At 40.2% G+C, this 19507-nt stretch overlaps 2 protein-coding genes across 2 annotated transcripts in view; both read right to left on the minus strand.

The window, feature by feature from the left end:
- Positions 1-7852, minus strand: part of LOC126485159 (cyclic pyranopterin monophosphate synthase-like) — a 74157-nt gene extending 66305 nt beyond the window's left edge. The window contains exon 1 of the mRNA XM_050108831.1: positions 7763-7852. The gene's annotated coding sequence lies outside the window, so the exon portion shown is untranslated. The remainder of the gene's footprint in view (positions 1-7762) is intronic.
- The window catches only part of LOC126485158 (GTP 3',8-cyclase-like), a 293950-nt gene that overhangs the window by 143474 nt on the left and 130969 nt on the right, over positions 1-19507 (minus strand). The window contains exon 5 of the mRNA XM_050108829.1: positions 12757-12902. Coding sequence (XP_049964786.1) covers positions 12786-12902 — 117 coding nt within the window. The 3' untranslated portion in view covers positions 12757-12785. The remainder of the gene's footprint in view (positions 1-12756; positions 12903-19507) is intronic.

The following is a 19507-nucleotide window of genomic DNA, read 5'->3' on the forward strand; positions in this document are numbered from 1 at the left end:
ATCAAATATGAAAATGCTGAGAAAGAACACAGTGTGATATTGCAAGATCAGTAATTAAAAAGATGTGCAAAACATTTGATGCCGTGGCCATACCAGAAAGTGAGTGGCATGTCTGTTGAAGCCTGACTACAACCTAATGTGAAAAACAATTTGGGACAATCTGACACACAACTGATTCTATGCACCAATCTGTTCCCGTGGATGAAATGAAACAGCAGTTGCACAAAAATAGCCAAGGTGACTTAATCGGAGAGAAAGAGTGGTCATTGTTTTCTAGGATGCAAAAGGGATTTCTATTTTAGATTAGCTTGCAAGACTGAAACAATACCTCACAAATACAATGCAAGTATTCTGACTCAACTGGATGAAAAAATATGGAGCCAAGACCCAGGGGGAAAAAAAAAGTTTATTGTCAGTGAAATGCATATGGTCACAAAGGCACTTTCACAATAGGAAAACTGGGAGTTTCAAGTGTGAAGTCTTCAAATATCTATTCCATTCTCCAATTTTTTCACATTCTGACTTTAGCTTCTTCTTCTTTTCTTTTTGTATGAATGATTCACTTAAGACTACATGCGTCACAGCTCAAAACCGTTTTGTGAGTCAACAACTGGATATGTTTTCACTGGTCTGTCTCTTGTAACTCCGTTGGACATGGAGGTAGCAAATGAGGATGTAGGATGTCCATGACATACTGCTGTGCTGTCAGAGTGACCTGAAGTCATATCCGATGCTGCCCCACACGCCCTCTCCCTATGTCGTTGTCATACTCACTGACAACTGTCATCGCGGGTCTTGCAGAATGTCTCACTGCTGGTCACATGACAGGTGCAGGTGTGAAAGGGTTACTATGTGCTCGGCGTACATTACAGCAATTCTCCCATGGGCTCGTCAGACACGGTAAACCGGAAGCTTGCTGACAAGCACACCACCCTTACGTTCCCAAGCAGTCCAACATGGGGCCACTACCACATCTGAATGACTCACAAATCTGCATATTGCATAATTCAATCAGCCTGGCAAATGGAGACACCCAATTAGGCCCCTTCAAATTTTGTTGCGTGCTGATAATGCTGACTCACAGAAGTACAGGGCATCTGTGTCCTTCACAGGGATCACTCAACATCTTACACTCTTCACATCTCTTATAGCTCCTACCATTCTTGGTAACAATCCGAGACACAAACAAAGCTAATGCAATCTGGTGGCCTTTGTATCCATTTCAGAGAGTTGCGACTCTCATAATTTACCACTGGTATGCACACTCGTGAAACTACGTTGCTTCAGGGAGCTTCCCTTTTTTTTCTTCAAGCTGTTTAGTTCTTTGAATCCATTTTTCTTGTAGCTCAGAATAATTATTTTATTGTGTAGCAAACTTACAGACTAGCATTCTGGTCTGAGCTGTCGGAGTTGGCGGTCATGTGTGTGTGAGGTGTGCTTGCTTGTGTGAATGAATGGTGTGTATTTCTATTTCTTTTTCTGATGAAGGTTGTGGCCAAAAGCTTATGTGTAAGTGTCTTAACTGTGCCTGTCTGCATTTTAACGTGCCATCTTTATGGTAATTAGCACTCTATCTTTTCCTACACTGCTGATATTCCAACCTGGAGTTTCCATTGTTTGAACTTACGGTCTACTGTTTTATGTTGCAGTGCACTTCTCCAAGTGTAATACACAAATGTTGCCTTAGGAAAGAGTCACAATAACATCCATGTCTACCGTTTGCTATTTTTTACGAAATAGCACATCACACTCGAAATTTAACTTAGCCAATGAAATAAGTTTGAAGATTTATTGTGTGTAAGAGACACGAGGGCCCACTGTGTGGGAAATGTGGGAAGTTCTGTGCAGAGATGGAGTTATCCACAGACGCAGTAAGTCTTGGGAGCTATACGGGTGTTTAAACATCGACACCTGCTGGGATGAGGGGCCACTTACTCTGAGGTGGCGCTGTGCCAGCAACGAGCTCGACCCATTGATTAGCACCACAGATGACAATGAGCAACCAGCTGCTTCTCTGTGCAGAGATATAAAATTTATCGATTTTGGACATCTTTTGACAATCTGTCACATGGAGAACAATGTTTACTCTGGCAATTTTAACACTAATCTACTGTTCTGCAACATATTAATGTGAAATGTTGTCTATGATGTTGAAGCGTGTAAGTTAAACTGATATCTGAGAATTTGTTGTTTTTGTGGCACTATCTGGAAAATGACCTCTCTTGCAGCTCCAAGCATAAATGTCAAGTGAAGAAGAATAATTAGCACAGCACACTGGAACCGAGTAGGGATCCGGTTTACTGCTCGGCCACTAAATTAGCATATTGTGAGTACACCAGAATAGACGCAGTACACACTTGCATATACTACATACACAAGTACAAGCATCGATCAAGCTACTGTGAAACTGCACTCTGTGTGACTCATCACTACATCAGAATACTGTAAATGTGGTGATTCCAATTTCTTAAGGTCTCTTCCTGTTTGTTTTCATCAGTAGGATCTTATTTTTCAAGTATGTGGGAATCCAATGAGCTGCCTGTTTGGATACATTCTTTCTGTATGTCCCACAAGTTGGATTCCTTGGAGACACATTGTAACAAGAGCTTTTAGGAATTTGCCTGGAGATTTCACACTGGGTTCTGTGTGATGTATCCCATCCTTTATTCTTGGACCTAAGATTTTTACTACAATTTTACATTCTTCTAATTCAGTTTGCTGTTTTCATGTCTTGTGTTGGACAAAGAGTCTCTCTCATGCATAAAGAAATTCTAATTTGATCACTGTTGTACAATGTTAGATTTTAGAGTTCCAGGAAAAATACTTTTAGTTAACTGAGAGACAGTTTGTACTTTCTGAAGTCTGGATTCTATGGCCTTCTTTTCATTATGATGTTCAGTGGTCTTTTTCACCAAATTATTTAAACTATTTAACACCGAATACTATGTCATTGCCTATATAAGTTCACCCAGTGCCATTTTGGTATCAGCCAAGAATTTTTTCTCCAGGTGAAATTAGTAGTCCAATTTTCCTAGCTTGCTCCCTTAATATTTCAAATTGCTTTAGCATATCAGTGATGTTTTTGTCAATTAGTATTATGTCATCGGTATAGGTTACACAATATAATTCTATCTTTAAGTTTACGTTCTAGTCAGTGTAATAGTGCACCTGCTCTTCTCCATTGTCTTACAATTTTCTTAGGGGCATAGTTGAATAGCAATGTGATATGCCATCCCATTTTCATATTCTTATGTCTGTCTTAAATTACACTGCTTGAAAAAAAGTGAGACACTCAGAAGGTGGGGAGAAAACAAATTGAAACATAGCTAATTTAGAGGGTATGTGATGTTATTTCAGTGATAACAAAACAGAGTCAAATTTACACAGAACTTATCAGTTTGAGCCCACTTATCAATACAGCAATGCACCCTGTCTGGCCTGGACAGTGCGGGAGGATGTCGTATAGCTGCTGTATACCCTCCTGAGAAAGGTGATCCACAACTGTTGTAACTGGACATTGCAATCATGGATACAGGCAGTGGGATGGAGTTGACGTCCATGTTGGTCCCATAATGTTATATCGGGGACAGATATGGGGATTTTGCTGGCCACAGGAGTATATCAACATCACACAGACAATTTAAAGAGACACACACTACATGTGGACAAGCACCGGCCTGTTGAAAAATAGCACCACAATACTATTACACACTGCTGTACCATCAGAGTTCCCACGGCCATTACAAGCCGTGACCTGAAGTCATACCCAATGGCTCCCCACACCATGGGACTCCTTTGTGACCCACCCCCCCCAAAATGTGGAAGAATGGGACCTCTCCCCATCTCCCCGGGTCACTGTCAAACTTCTCCACGATAGTCATTTGGAGCAGTGCAGGACTGGGACTCATCAGTGAACATAATGTGACGCCATTCATTAGCAGTCCATACTTCTTGATCATGGCACCACTTCACATGCAGTCATTTGCTTGGGTGTTAATGGCAGCCTATGCGCAGGACGGCAATTCCATAGTCTGGCTGCTCCTAGCTGTATGACACAGCATGTTGCAAGGAGACTATTACAGTGAACTCCTGTTTATCCGAAATGATCAGGACGGTGGTCAGTTCCGATAACGAAAATTCCAGATAAATCAAAGTCCCCCTGTTTTCACATGTGAACACTCCAAATTGCGTCAATATTGTGAAATACGATCGTAAAACGTGCGTAGGGTATGTAAAACATTACTGATATGGTTGCAAATACCCCTACACTTTTTTACTGAAAAAATTGTGTTGACATGTTAAAAAGGCACCAAACTATGATTGAAAACTCAAAGTTTTTAAATGCTGTATAACAAAGCTCGTTTATTTTGCATTCTTACAGAAAAAATCTCCCTTATTTGGCAGCAGGAAAAAACAGGAGTTTTAATTTTATTACCTACTCTTTTGAATAAAAAATAAACTACTGAACAAAATTATGAAACAAATCTAGAGATTACTCAAAGGAACGAAAAGTCTGTCCAGAGGAACTTTCAAGAAAAGTAAAAAAAAAAAAAAACTTTTTAAGTTATGGACATAGAAGTTCTAGGATGCTTCATTAGAGTTTATTTTTTGGTAACGAAGTCACGAATGTCTTTTTTTCTTTTTTTTTTTTTTGCTTGAGAAACTATTGCTGCAACAATACATCTCCAACGTTGAAATCAAACTATTTCAGGATAAATCGTCTCCTCCTGTTGGCTGATGTACTCCAGGGCAGTTTGGATCACTTCGTAACAGAATGTGTGAGGAATATTTTTCTTTGATTCATCATCAGAAACATAGTCTTCTAACGCTTTATGATCGGTTACAATTTGGACGATTTCATCCTCAGTCACATGAAAAAATGCCATTTTCCATCCACTCTTCAATGTCTTCGAAGTGTGTGTCTTTACAACCAGCTTCTCCAGTAAATTCACCAAAATTATGTCAGCTTGAGTTTCGGTGTTGTCTCCTCCTTCCCACCACTTAGGTTGCCTTACGATCTAAGAGTTTTTTCCAAGACCTAACAAGAGGAACTGGAGGAATTAGATTCCAAGCTTCAGCAATCAATGAATGACACTTAAAACATCAATTTTTTTAAGAGCTTCCACAAAATCATCTGCAGCATCAATCACACCTATTAAGTATTCCAGCATCTTGTGTCTGTAATGTTTTTCCATCACCTCAAGAATACCTTGGTCCATCGGTTGACATAGAGATGTGACATTTTGTGGAAGAAATACAACTTTGATATCCCCATCTTGCAGATCACCTGGGTGAGAAGGAGCATTGTCCACAAGAAGTAGCGCTTTTCAAGGAAGTCCTTTTCCTTCCATGTAATTTACTACAGCTGAAACAAACTCTGCCTGGAACCACTCTCTGAAGATGGCACGGCACTGTTCATACATGCCTTAAGACTGATTCGTGTACCTCAGTGGGAAAGCTGGTTGGTTGGTGTCTAAATGCTCTTGGTGTTTTGGATTTGCCAATTAAAGTAAGACACAGTTTATGATTGCCAGTGGCATTACTGCAAGCGAGGACAGTAAATCTTTCTTTGATTTTTTTGTATCTGGAAGCCATTTCTTCTTCTTTAGAGGCAAGGGTTTTCGTTGGCAGCATTTTGTAATTCAACCCAGTTTCATCACATTTGTAAAGTTGATTGTCAGTATAACCTCCTTTGTCAATGATTGTGTGCAGTTTCTTCTTAAAATCAGCATAGCAGCTTCATCCCCAGATAATGATTTGGCACTGATGGCAATTTCATGGATGCCATGCTGCTTCTTGAAATGATCCTGCCAGCCATTACTTCCGAGGAATTCTTGCTTCTTTCCTTCTATCAGCTCATTAGCTCATTTTGACAAATTAGAGGACCTGAAACTGACACACCTTTGGCTCTAATTTATTCGTGCCACAAAAATAATGCCTCTTCTAACTGAGGATGTGCACCTTTTCTCATTGTTTTTCAAGATTTCACTGCGCTGCCCAATGCTTGGATGGAACAAAAATTTTTCAATTCCTGATCGATTTGTCTTCCAATCAGTAATTGTACTCCTACTCTGCAGCAACTTTTGTGGGTGGCTCACCAGCATCAATTCTCTGCAAAGTGTGATGATCTTTTTCCAACAAGATCACATTCATTTTATGTTACGTGCCCGTAGTCACGTTCAGTGTTCTTTTTACAGACACTCGACTGAGTCCTTTATGGTTTTTGGCCCCTTTTATCTCTGGACACTTTAAGGCAAATAGTGGGAGCACAAAACCTCAAATCAGAAACACACAAATGCACAACTTGACAACACTCGAGATGCACTAGACAAACTTTTGATTTTTGAAACCAGGCTGTGGCAGCCATCAAATGAAAGCATTCGATACATCTATGCCATTTCCTCTGTTCTACCCAAGCCCACGTGGCAACACAACAGGGTGTTGTACGTTCACTGTTAAACACTCAGCTTTGATGTACCGACAACAAGTGGAAAGTGTTAGGTGGCGCACTCTAATTGTCAGTTTCGACAGGCCTACGTTGTGCTCCATAGAACAATACTGTATGTACTGTACTTCCAAGGAGTTCCAATAGATGGCAGTGGCATGAAACCATGCAATACGAATAAGAAACGCACTAGAGCTTCAACCAACACACGCACGAATTGACGATACTTGGACTTTTGACACGCACCAGTGCACTGATTAGCAGTAGATTGCCAAAAAACACCAGCAAATGCTTGGCTCCAGGTGCACGCAAATTGAAACTTGTCAAGTGTCAATCTAGCTAGCCAAAAGTGTAGCTGCACGAGAGTTTACTGTACTTGTTCTCAGATGGCAGTCACAGACGTGAACAGGTTACAATGTACTCAGTACACTACACAGTGATGCTCTCTTGTAGTGGTCTGATGTAGTCAACTGGAACATTGATGATGAGTAAGCCCTTACTTTCCAACATCAGGCCACTGTCAGATCCAAATACTCCAAAAATACAGATGTTGCAAGGTTTAACCAGGGGACCAAATGGACATCCACAATGAGGTTTCTTTCAAACTCTCATCAGATAATGCTGTCTCACACCAATATGCAGCACCTTCATATCCTCCAGAGTGATGATTCAACATCTGACGCTATTCACATCCCTTATATACCACATGATGCTTGCTAAACAGCAATAAAAAAAAAGAACACTAATGAATAATGAAGGAAAAGACAGACTGTTACTTACCATAAAGAAGATACCTTAGGCTGCAGATGGGAAGAATTAAAAGACACTTACATAAAGCTTTCAGCCACAGCCTTCATCAGTAAGTAGTAATCTGTCTTTTCCAACATTGTTGATATTCCTACTGGAGTTTCCATTGCTTCAAGGACACTGATGCTTTTCTGTGAGTGTTTGCTTTATGATGTTTTCTGCATTTTAGCTTTTTTTTAAAAAAAGAAAAAAAAAGAAAGAAAGAAAGAAAAAAAAAAAAAAAGATTTGTTGCTGGAAAACTTCTGAAGTCCAATAAAGGAGTTACAACAGCCATATATGGTTATCTGGTGGACCTTGCAGAACCAAATTCTAGGGCTGAAATATACTGTTGACCAATGGGCATTAATCAGAATGAATACTAAATAAAAAATTAAATCCAAGTTTACACAAAAAACACAGGTTCTATCACTGTTGCTTTTCATTCTATTTTGCTCTTATGTTTGCTATGACTTGTTAAGCAGAAATTTTCTTTCTATCTACAGAGTTACATTTGCTGTAATGTATCTTACCTCCATGTTGTTTCTTCTTTCTTCTCACTGCTGCCCCAATCATGGCAAGCAAGTCATCCTCACTGCATTTGCTTCGTATTGCATCTCTGAAACAACAGTTAAAACACCCGTTAAACAGTACCAGGCAATTACCACACAGTGAAATGTTGGTACACTAAAACGGAAGAAAAACTTTGCAGAAATCTTCAACAGTAATCTTGTAGTCTGCAGTAGGCAACAGCAGGATAACAAACCCACTGGACAAGAATGGGAAAGTCATGATAGAAGTTACTTTCATTTTTATAAATAAACAGGTATCTTACACAAATGCTCAAGAGTATACATAGGATCTCGGGCTGAAGAGGTGGAGCAGAAACTGACATTAGTTTTGTTGAAGAGGGAGTACTGGAACACAGCACAATTTCTTGCAAAATGAAGCCAAATTTATTGATAAACTCTTAATTAATTGCCAAGCTCACTAATGTGACCATTTTATAACAGGTACTTACTGCTTGGAGTATATGTGACTTTTCAGGCTTGCCTAATAGATCTGTTGCAAAAACACTTTGGGTTTCCCACCAGATAACATTATGCAAGTCCCTCCCTCAATATTTCAGTGACACAACATTTTGGCATCTTCAGGTGGTGGTGATTTCCACCATCACTGCTGCAAGATGCAACTGGCAATTTCCACGTGACAGCTTTGAAATTTATCATGTGGATGACTATGACCATCATATTTAGAATTCAGAGGATTTCATAGAATACCTGAAGATGCTTAAACTAGAACTTTCAGATCTTTTAGTTAGCTCAAATGTTATATCATTACTTACAAAAGTGCCCCTGCAGCCCTCATTAGAGGTTATTAGCAGCAAGTTTGAGAAAGAAATTGTGATGCTGTTTAAACATGTGCATACCTCATCCAATTTCTTATGTAACACCAACTACTTTAATCAAGTGGACAGTGTTCCCATGGGAGATCCTCTATTTCCCTTAGTAAATATCCAACATTCCTCCTTCTGGCAGAATGCTGAAGAGACATTTGTGGTGTGGCCCACATAATACAGACACTACCTATGTCCCTGCAGCATTTGCACTCGCTCCATCTGAATATTCAGTTCACTGTGGAAGTACAAAAAGATAGCAGCTTACCATTCCTGGATGTCACGGTTAGAAGAAAAGCTGACATAGCACTGGGGCTTAGTCTCTACTGCAAACTGATACACGCAGAGTTATATTTGAGGTCCAAAAGTTGCCGTCACCCTGCACAATGTGGTAGTGTCTTACACTCCCTGGCACATAGAGCACACGTGATTTCAGATACCGACAGTCTGCCTGGTGAACTGTAACACCTAAGAACAGTGTTCCAGCAGAATGTTTATTCTTGTAAACAGATTTGCAATGTGTTCTGAGCAAAGCAAGTTCAGTGTAGGGATGTAAATGAAGATACTTAGACAAGCACTGCAAATGGCTTTCTTGCCATATTTCAGTGGCATGTTTTCAAAATTAAAAGAATCGCTAAGAGAAACAGAATCAAGTGTATTTTTCGTCTACCAGCAAAACTAAGGAATTGTTTGTGTTCAGTTAAAGACAATCTTGACCTTAGAAAACACAGATCATATATAAGATCTGATGCCATTATGGGAAACCTTATATAGGGCAGACACCTCACATTGTGCAAGAACACTGTGTTCAACAGCGCTGACAAAAATGCCACCCAGTAAATTAATGGTAGTAGAGCACTGCCTGAATACAGGGCACCACACGTTTCCCAAGAGGACTGAAATTTTATCCTCAGCATCATCACTCTAGGACTGTGTTTTTAAGAATGAGGCATGTATCCATACGGTGGGCAATCTTACCAACAGGAATATGGAATTTTGACTAAGCACTGCCCAGAATCCAGCACTGACTGCCATGAAATTAAAACAGTAGAAACCAGATCCTCCGATGTATGACCTGATGCAGTACCTTGCAGAGAGTTAATTCAGCTCTTAACCACACGAGTGTCCAGAAGTGCAGTCATTGCCCACAACACATAAGCAGAAGGCTACTATGAATGGCATTTACATCCAACTGGGAGTGCCTGTCCACACATTCGTACTCCTGCTTCTAGCCTGACAAATTTCAATTCTGCTGTGCGAATATCACCAGCCACATCTTGCAGCAGTGATGACAGGACCCACCACTACCTGAAGATGACGAACAGTTGTGTTGGTGAAATATTGTGAGGCTTGGACAAAGTTATTCAGTGGCAAATCTGAGAAGATTTGTATACATTATTTTTCTGTGACGCAGGTAATGTGCAGCAAAATGTGATAACTTTCTGCATTTTCCTTTTTGTACATTTCAAAATACCCCAAAAATTGGTGAGAAACACTGAACATATGACATAACCAGATGACACACCCCACAGCATGTGCAGCAGTCGGGGTTGAGTGTAAATGAATTATTGAGCAGTGCAATACATTCATTTGAGCAAACAGAGCAAATTTCGAAAACATTTTGTAAATATGATCTGTTGTAAATGTAGATGTTAAAAATTATTGTCCCTGCTGTAATCAAGCAAAAGCAGTTCTGATTTTGTGTTTATTGCTTCTGTCCCTTCTCTTGTTAGTAAAGAAAACATAGGTCATTTAATGGCGAAGATGCTATTCTGAAGTTTATACTCATCTACTTGTTATGCAATATGGTAGGTTTTCATTGTACTGTACTTTGCAAGAAATCAAGGAAACTGCAAGACCGGTAAATAAAATAATAAACTTCTATATATAAAAATAAAGATGAGGTGACTTACCGAACGAAAGCGCTGGCAGGTCGATAGACACACAAACAAACACAAACATACACACAAAATTCAAGCTTTCGCAACAAACTGTTGCCTCATCAGGAAAGAGGGAAGGAGAGGGGAAGACGAAAGGAAGTGGGTTTTAAGGGAGAGGGTAAGGAGTCATTCCAATCCCGGGAGTGGAAAGACTTACCTTAAGGGGAAAAAAGGACAGGTATACACTCGCACACACGCACATATCCATCCACACATAAAGACACAAGCAGACATATATATATCTGCTTGTGTCTGCATGTGTGGATGGATATGTGCGTGTGTGCGAGTGTATACCTGTCCTTTTTCCCCCTAAGGTAAGTCTTTCCGCTCCCGGGATTGGAATTTTACTATCATTACTTTTTTTTTTTTTTTTTTTTTTTTTTTTTTTTTTTTTTTTTTTTTTTTTTTTTTTACTTGTACCACACATATTCCACACGGTTCATGCTCACTCCTTCAATGATACTGCCCATCCTTCTCTAGTGTGTGAGTTGTCCATGCTTTCCTGCGTGTTTGTTGGTTTAAACACCCTTGTTTCAAAAGAGAGTGACAGCTTAGATACAGTCTTGTCAACATTTTGTATTTTTATTTAGCAATTATTGTTTGAGCCTTATAGGTGAATGTCACAAGATATTGTCAACCACTGCATTCACTAGATGGGAATGGGGTTCATGGGGTTCATTTTTTAAGTTGCTGTTATCTTTTTCATCCTATCTTGGACTAGCTTTTCCATACTCCCACTCTATTTTACGTAGCCAAACAGTTATCTGCCCTTGCAAACTTGCTCCTTTACTACCAAGTCAACTAATACTGGGCAGCATAACAGAAGTTCCAATATCCAGTCTTTCACCACAGTTCACCTACACACACTTTTCACTCACTGATTTTCTTTTTTCAATGTCATAAATATTTTGCTTTCACAGGCTGCTGTGCTTTGAACATAAAATTGTAGGAACATCTGCCTCACATGTCTTTTTTTTTTTTTTTTTAATTAAAGAATATGTTCCTTGCTTATTCCTATTTGCTTCTGATACATTTCCATTCTCACTTTTATTTTGTTTTGATCCATTTCTTTTTTCTTTGATAGACAAGTCAAACAACAATGGCAATATGTTGCAGCCCCCTGTGTTTCACCCTACTTACTATGAACTTACTTTTCTTAGCTTCCAATTTTATTAGTCATTTGGTTTTTAAGATACTTAAATTAATTGTTTGACCCTGTATTTTTATATCTTATTTTACCTTCGGTTGATAAAGGATTTCTGGTATGCTCACAAAGAGAGAACTGATTCTTCCCACACCTCACCCCCCTTACCATGTCCTGAAACAAACTTATCGCCAAGTCTTAGTCTAGTCATCAATTTAAAAGTGTCAGTTGTTGGTCCCATTGTCTAATAATTTGTACATTTATACACATGAAGTTCCAATTTTTATTTGGAACATATAGACTCTGATAATCATGAATCACAGTTCAAATGGCTCTGGGCACTATGGGACTTAACATCTGAGCCAAGGCAGCATTCAAACCTGCGACCGTAGCAGTCGCGCAGTTCTGGACTGAAGCACCTAGAACCGCTCGGCAACGGTGGCTGGCGAATCATAGTTACCATCACATGGACAGAAATACTATGTTAACTTTAATACAACACAGGGACATAGCCAAAAATGTCTTTACATAATTTCCAGTTCTGATTACTTTCCTTTAATTTAATCTCACAAATAGGTTAGTGTAACATGATGTTGACAGAGGCAAATTATATATACTCACAAATTATTTAGCTAGAGGTATCTGGTTTGTATGTCTGGGAGGGAGGAGGGTGCAAGCTGAAAACTTCAAGAAAAGATTACTCATTTCATACCTGCTGGATTTAACTGCAGTTTATCTCTTCCATATACCAACCACATACCTAATGTGCATGGCAAACAGTTTGAAAGTATTATTCTATACTCAGCATTTGGAACTATCAGTTCCTTCATGAGAGAGGAAAGAGGGATAAGTTTCTGAAGGTCTGAAAGGTCACTCGGACTCCACAACTAATGTGAGGACAAGAGGAACGAATGTGTCTATAAGAAGTTTTGGAATTTCACCTCCTGAAGGTAAAATACTGATCAGTCTGTCAGTCTTCTAGTAATTTTATGGTTTCCTCGCATGAATTTTCACTTGGACATGATTATTCTATGTTTCATCACTCACCTGAGAGATATCTCTGAATACCCAAAGAGTCACACCTCCAAATTGCCATCAGCTGTTATCTGTAAACGGTTGCACGTGCCACAGAAGTGTTCACTCATTGAGGTAATAAATCCCACACGTCCCTTGAAGCCCGGGACATGGTATGCCTGCAAAAAGAAATTGTAAGAAAATAGCTACTGCTGTTGTGTAAATACTATAAATGTGTTGCTCACCAAGTGGAGGAAGGAGAAAATGTGCATTAAGGGGAGTTTGAACGGCCTATCCTGACAATGTTAAATTTGGTGACTTAACTTCCCCGTATTTCAGGAACAACTGTAGCCATTGACAAGAAACTTTTACAGGACATTAAACTATATGTTCTGAGTCTTACAATAATTGCATTTCAGCCACTGCTTTTGGAAATGCAATTTTTTAATTACACAGTTAAAATTTTGTGTACTTTTTTGTATGTTATTCTAAATAATTTTATTTATGCATAATATTATGTTCTTCTTTTAGTTCAGAAGACTCAGAATACGTATGTTATTACTCCCTGAAAATTTTAATTCGCTACTCGAAGTAGTTTCTGAGATTTAGGGAAAAATGCAAGAGAAAATCTAAATTTTCAAGAAGAGTTTTTAAAGTTTTAATAGACTGTAACCCAATATATGCTTAACATTTTATTTTTAGTCACTCAGAAGCACCCTGCACCATACTGAATATCATCCTCTTGACCTTTTTTAAGTTTTTTCTTGTTTTCTTCTTTCTGGACTCCATAGTGGCCAACTGTGCTGCATACAGTGCTTTACCATTGCAAACCTTGTCCATCCATTCAAATTCTCTGATGCAGTTTGCTCCAGAATTAATTCCCATATGTTGTAGCACTTTCACGCTACCAATGTTGCCATCATTAAAAGCAATAACAGCATGACTCACCCCCACTTTAGTGTCTTCATTACAAGAAAAACATTTTTTGGTCTACATCTACATCTACATCCATACTCCTCAAGCCACCTGACGGTGTAGGCTACCTTGAGTACCTCTATTAGTTCTCCCTTCTATTCCAGTCTCGTATTGTTCGTGGAAAGAAGGATTGTTGGTATGCCTATGTGTGGGCTCTAATCTCTCTCATTTTATCCTCATCGTCTCTTCGCGAGATATACGTAGGAGGGAGCAATATACTGCTTGACTCCTCGGTGAAGGTATGTTCTCGAAACTTCAACAAAAGCCCGTACAGAGCTACTGAGCGTCTCTCCCGCAGAGTCTTCCACTGGAGTTTATCTAACATCTCCGTAATGCTTTCATGATTACTAAATGATCCTATAACGAAGCATGCTGCTCTCTGTTGGATCTTCTCTATCTCTTCTATCAACCCTATCTGGTACGGATCCCACACTGCTGAGCAGTATTCAAACAGTGGGCGAACAAGTGTACTGTAACCTAATTCCTTTGTTTTCGGATTGCATTTCCTTAGGATTCTTCCAATGAATCTCAGTCTGGCATCTGATTTACCGACGATCAACTTTATATGATCATTCCATTTTAAATCACTCCTAATGCGTACTCCCAGATAATTTATGGAATTAACTGCTTCCAATTGCTGACCTGTTATATTGTAGCTAAATGATATGGGATCTTTCTTTCTATGTATTCGCAGCACATTACTCTTGTCTACATTGAGATTCAATTGCCATTCCCTGCACCATGCATCAATTCGCTGCAGATCATCCTGCATTTCAGTACAATTTACCATTGTTGCAACCTCTTGATATACCACAGTATCATCCGCAAAAAGCCTCAGTGAACTTCCAATTTCATTCACAATGTCATTTATGTATATTGTGAATAGCAACAGTCCTACGACACTCCCCTGCAGTACACCTGAAATTACTCTTACTTCGGAAGACTTCTCTCCATTGAGAATGACATGCTGCATTCTGTTATCTAGCAACTCTTCAATCCAATCACATAATTGGTCTGACAGTCCATATGCTCTTAAATTGTTCATTAAACGATTGTGGGGAACTGTATCGAATGCCTTGCGGAAGTCAAGAAACACAGCATCTACCTGGGAACCCGTGTCTAAGGCCCTCTGAGTCTCGTGGACGAATAGCGCGAGCTGGGTTTCACACGATCGTCTTTTTCGAAACCCATGCTGATTCCTACAGAGTAGATTTCTAGTTTACAGAAAAGTCATAATATTCAAACATAATACATGTTCTAAAATTCTACAACTGATCGATGTTAGAGATATAGGTCTACAGTTCTGCACATCTGTTCGACGTCCCTTCTTGAAAACGGGGATGACCTGTGCCCTTTTCCAATTCTTTGGAACACTACACTCTTGTAGAGACCTACGGCACATTACTGCAAGAAGGGGGGCAAGTTCCTTCACATACTCTGTGTAAAACTGAACTGGTATCCCATCAGGTCCAGCGGCCTTTCCTCTTTTGAGTGATTTTAATTGTTTCTCTATCCCTCAATTTCAATATCTACCATTTTGTCATCTGTGCGACAATCTAGAGAAGGAACTACAGTGCAATCTTCCTCTGTGAAACAGCTTTGGAAAAAGACATTTAGTATTTCGGCCTTCAGTCCATCAGCCTCTGTTTCAGTACCTTTTTGGTCACAGAGTGTCTGGACATTTTGTTTTGATCCACCTACCGCTTTGACATAAGAGCAAAATTTCTTAGGATTTTCTGCCAAGTCAGTACATAGAACTTTACTTTCGAATTCATTTAACGCCTCTCGCATGGCCCTCCTCACATTACATTTCGCTTCGCGTAATTTTTGTTTGTCTGCAAGGTGTTGGCTATGTTTATGTTTGCTGTGAAGTTCCCTTTGCTTCCACAGCAGTTTTCTAACTCGGTTGTTGTACCACGCTGGCTCTTTTCCATCTCTTACGATCTTGCTTGGCACATACTCATCTGACGCATATTGTACGATGGTTTTGAACTTTGTCCACTGATCCTCAACACTATCTGTACTTAAAACAAATCTTTTGTGTTGAGCCGTCAGGTACTCTGAAATCTGATTTTTGTCACTTTTGCTAACCAGAAAAATCTTTGTACCTTTTTTAATATTTCTATTTACGGCTGAAATCATCGATGCAGTAACCGCTTTATGATCACTGATTCCCTGTTCTGCGTTAACTGTTTCAAATAGTTCAGGTCTGTTTGTCACTAGAAGGTCTAATATGTTATCGCCACGAGTCGGTTCTCTGTTTAACTGCTCAAGGTAGTTTTCAGATAAAGCTCTTAAAAAATTTCACTGGATTCTTTGTCCCCGCCACCCGTTATGAAAGTTTGAGTCTCCCAGTCTATATCCGGCAAATTAAAATCTCCACCCAGAACTATAACATGGTGGGCAAATCTACTCGAAATATTTTCCAAATTATCCTTCAGGTGCTCAGCCACAACAGCTGCTGAGCCAGGGGGCCTATAGAGACATCCCATTACCATGTCTGAGCCTGCTTTAACCGTGACCTTCACCCAAATTATTTCACATTTCGGATCTCCGTCAATTTCCTTCGATACTATTGCACTTCTTATTGCTTTAAACATGCCTCCCCCTTCACTGTCCAGCCTGTCTCTGCGGTATACACTCCAATCTGAGTTTAGAATTTCATTACTGTTTACATCTGGTTTCAGCCAACTTTCTGTCCCTAGTACTATGTGGGCATTGTGACCGCTTATTAATGAGAGCAGTTCTGGGACCTTTCTATAGACGCTCCTGCAGTTTACTATTAGCACATTAATATTGTTATTCCCTGTTGCATTTTGTCTACTCCTACCTTGCCGCATCTCAGGAGGTGTCTTGTCGGGCCTAGGGAGGGAATTCTCTAACCTAAAAAACCCACATGTGCACTCCACATATACTCCGCTACCCTTGTAGCCACTTCCTGCATGTAGTGCCTGCGTGACCTATTCAGGGGGACCCTACATTTCTCCACCCGATAGCGGAGGTCGAGAAATTTGCACCCCAGATCTCCGCAGAATCGTCTGAGTCCCTGGTTTAAGCCTTCCACTCGGCTCCCAACCAGAGGATCACTATCGGTTCTGGGAACGATACTACAAATAGCTAGCTCAGATTCCACCCCGCGAGGCTTTCCGCCTTCACCAACTCCGCTAACCGCCTGAACGAACTGAGGATGACCTCTGAACCCAGACGGCAGGAGTCATTGGTGCCGACATGAGCAACAATTTGCAGTCGGGTGCACCCAGTGCTCTCTATCACTGCCGGCGCGGTCTCCTCCACATCTCGGATGAGACCCCCGGCAAGCAGACAGAGTGAACACTGACCTTCTTCCCCGACCTTTCCGCTATTTCCCTAAGCGGCTCCATCACCCACCTAACGTTGGAGCTCCCAATAACTAATAAACCCCTCCCCCCATGTGCCTGCTCGGACCTTGCTGAAGGAGTGGCCACATGTCCACTCACAGGCAGAACGGGCGATGCCACACGGCCAGCCTCCACACTGACCCTCCACCTCGTGCGCCGCGAACGCCGCTGAACCCGCCACTCCCCTTGGGAAGAGGGTGGCACAACCGCGCCCGGTATCCGCAAAGATGTGTCGACAGCAGGGTCAGTGGGTGAAGCATGTAACACCTGGGGTGTACCATGCAACGCACAAGACTCACCACTGCCTGAAGACGGCTAACCGCGGCCATCAACACGTTCAGCTGTTTGCGAACAGTGGCCAGCTCCTCCTGTGTCCGTACACAGCAGTCTCACATCCTATCCATCTTAAGAAATCAATTTACTGTAGAGAGTTAATCAACTTATAACTAGACTGCTAATTCACTAAAGGCGGCTGATAGTTGACTAAACTGTGGTTACTAGACACTTCCTGTAGAAAACAATGAAAATAGCACTACCTGTCTCTGGACTGTATTGAAAACAAACACTAGCACTACTGGCACTATGGCTGACTAAACGGACTTTCTCTGACTGTATTCAAAACAAACACAAAATCTATGGAACACTATTAGTAGCACTCGACAATTAAAGCTTCCTAAAAGCAAAAACACACGGAAGAAGAAGTTACAAGTAAGAAAAATAGAGTTAATACTTAAATCAGCATAGCTCGCTGCACAGCAGACGTGACGCAGACGGCAGTTACGACGACACTGATGCTATAAGATTATTGAACGACTCATTGGGATTTTGAGTCTGACAATGCAGACACTTCTTCAATAATTCAGGATTGCCAGGTCTCTGTAAACAGGTTTTATGATATCCACAACTGCTGCTGGGATATAATGTTTATGGCTGTATGACCTGTTTGAGTACTGGGCATTGCGGTAATTGCACCATGAACCAGATCCAGGAGGGCATGACCAACACATTCCAGTTCTGTGATAAGCTTCTCACCATAAGGCTGAGTGGCTACTACACTGTTATATGCATTTGAGTCTGCACAACCAAAGAACTTAGTGTAACACACTCCCCTTTAGTTTACAGATCGATTATAAATTTCAACAGCTGCACAGGCCTCCGTACGACTAGTTGTCCTTCATAATTTCTGTCACAGATATGCCCTTCTTCATTCCCTGATTTATACTTATAAGAATGTTTGGTTAAAATCTGGAAATCTATTAGCTTTCCAGTATCCACCACTGGTCACTGTAGCAACAGAATTCTTAGAACTTCAGCTGCGCTTCTACCAAGTGCCCCAAAAGCTACTGATATGTCAATCATACCATCGTTTATTTCAGCAGCTTCATTTGCAGCACCCTTAATTGACTCACATGCAGTGGATTTCACAGCAGCTCCAATAAATCCTGCATACTTGTCCATTTTACAAAGTGGGCGTGGCATATACATCACGACACACATTGTTTCTGCTGCAGTGTGTCCTTTGCCAATAGCTCTCAATCCATAAAACCACCTAACATTTATTTCAAAATAATTATCTTTACACTTATCAGAACTCCAAAATGAATGAGTATATTTACAACTGGCAGAACTAATGATAAGTTTCCTGGCTAGTCCATTTGATACCTCAATGTCTTCATGTAAACTAACTGGCCCACCACATACATACAGCACACACATTCACATAACACCCCTGTTACGATGTGTAGATGTATCAGAATATAACCTAACCTACCATTTACATGAGTTTTGTTTTGAGATAACTGTGTTATCACTATGTTTTATTTTAATCTTCGAAGCACTAATGGGTGTTTCTCTAGATACTCATGAGTTTGCGAGTATTTCATTGTCTGTAACTTCACACACCACATGCTGAACACAATGTTTCTCTTTATTCAAAAATTTATTACCATGAAACCCACATTTCTTAAAAACACTTCATTTTGGAGTCATACTTTTTGAGAGATTTACCAGTCTATTCGTCACTATTCCTCAGAAAAATGTTAGCACTTCGATATACAAAGCATGTTTATACTATGAAAAGATACGATACTATTTTTGACAGTGCTACCAATACAAACACATAATTTAACCTTTATAACACAGCAATCCACAGCTTTCTACAGGGTGGTCCATTGATAGTGACCGGGCCAAATATCTCACATAATAAGCATCAAATGAAAAAACTACAAAGAACGAAATTCGTCTAGCTTGAAGGGAGAAACCAGATGGCGCTATGGTTGGCCTGGTAGATGGCACTGCCATGGGTCAAACTCATATCAACTGCATTTTTTTAAAATAGGAACCCCCATTTTTTATTACATATTCATGTAGTACGTAAAGAAATATGAATGTTTTAGCTGGACCACTTTTTTCGCTTTGTGATAGATGGGGCT

This window comes from Schistocerca serialis, chromosome 6 (genome assembly GCF_023864345.2).
Source record: "Schistocerca serialis cubense isolate TAMUIC-IGC-003099 chromosome 6, iqSchSeri2.2, whole genome shotgun sequence".
NCBI lineage: Eukaryota > Metazoa > Arthropoda > Insecta > Orthoptera > Acrididae > Schistocerca > Schistocerca serialis.